The 1,348-nt window shown below is 46.8% G+C and overlaps 1 gene segment (V, D, J or C); it reads left to right on the forward strand.

Annotated features, from left to right (window-relative positions):
• LOC111733647 overlaps nt 1-380 on the forward strand; it is a gene marked incomplete at its 3' end in the record, with an annotated part of 998 nt that extends 618 nt beyond the window's left edge. Inside the window, 1 exon segment of the V gene segment in view lies at nt 243-380. Within this exon segment, the coding sequence occupies nt 243-380 (138 nt within the window).
• Nucleotides 381-1,348: the final 968 nt, after the last annotated feature.

Genomic DNA, 1,348 nt, shown 5'->3' on the forward strand with positions numbered 1-1,348 from the left:
TGTTGTTAGAACCCCAGACTCACCATCCCTGTGTCTTTCTTTCCTTCATTCCAGGGACCTGGGCACAGTCTGGGCTGACACAGAAAGCCTCAGTCTCGGGGTCTCTGGGTCAGAAGGTCACCGTCACGTGCACTGGAAATAGCAACAATGTCGGATACTATGGGGCAGGCCGGTGCCAACAGCTCCTGGTCCTGCTCCTAAGACTGTGATGCTTGGACGTTCTCGACCCTTTGGGATCCCAGCTCGGTCGTCTGGGTCCAAGTCTGGCAACAGCCTCCAAGACCATCTCTGGGCTCCAGTTCGAAGACAAGGCTGACGATTCCTGTTCAACGTGGGACAAAAGCTTCAATGTTCTCATGGTGCTCAAAGGCTGTGGGGACGTGAGACTCCAACCCGCCTCTGCATCTCCCTGGTAGCTGACACTTCATAATCATTGTCTGTGAACAACAGCAACTGAAGGATTTATTTCTCTGTCATTTTTTCTGCCAGGATTGAGAGTCCAGTGCTCTTAACTCAACCCAAATCTTGGAATCGGTCACCCTGGCCCGGTTCCATCCTGTCCTCTTAAACCCATTAGCGTGTAAGAGCTGTGGCACTAGCGTGCATAAATGTCTGTGTGAAATGTTATCGCACAAACACCCACCTGTTACACATCACTTACATGCACTGTAAGCAACCATGTGATGATTTCTATTTCTTTAAGTGGTCTCGTTTTCAAATAAACGTCAAAATAGAATGTTCTTACTTTATCCTTCCTGCCTTTCTGTTTTCATGTATTTTCCCACCTCAATCTCTGTGCGCTTTCCCTGGAGACGTCAGTCACACGCGTGTGATGCTACATGGTGGCGTTTTCCTAAGGAGTCACTGAGACGCACTTGCTTGTCTTCATCTTGTTCCTCTCTTTTCTCATGTTTGGCTAATTTAGGGTTAATTTCTATTGCTCTATTGTAAGTTCGCCGACTCTCAGTTTTCCAAACTTGTATTAAATTTCATATTGAATTTAATACATTTGTTATTTTTCATTCCAGAAGGTCCACCTGACTCCTGGTTCACAGCCTCCATGTCTCTGCCACGAGTCCCATCTACGTGCCCATGAAGACACAGGTCTTATTCTTCAAATCCCGTCGGCACCTTCTGAAATTTGGAGTGAATTCTGAGCGGTTTCTCTGCCCCACTCTTCCTTCTTGAGTGTGGGTCACGTTCACACTGAGGTGCTTGCGTTTCTGCTTAGTTTTTTATTGCACTGACCCATATCTACATACATAACAATGCCCTGTTGATTAACTCCTCAAAAGAGCATTTACATCGTTACCAGGCTGCAGTTGCCTGTCCAGCATCGTTCTTAACG

Source organism: Pteropus vampyrus, unplaced genomic scaffold (genome assembly GCF_000151845.1).
Source record: "Pteropus vampyrus isolate Shadow unplaced genomic scaffold, Pvam_2.0 Scaffold601, whole genome shotgun sequence".
Lineage (NCBI taxonomy): Eukaryota > Metazoa > Chordata > Mammalia > Chiroptera > Pteropodidae > Pteropus > Pteropus vampyrus.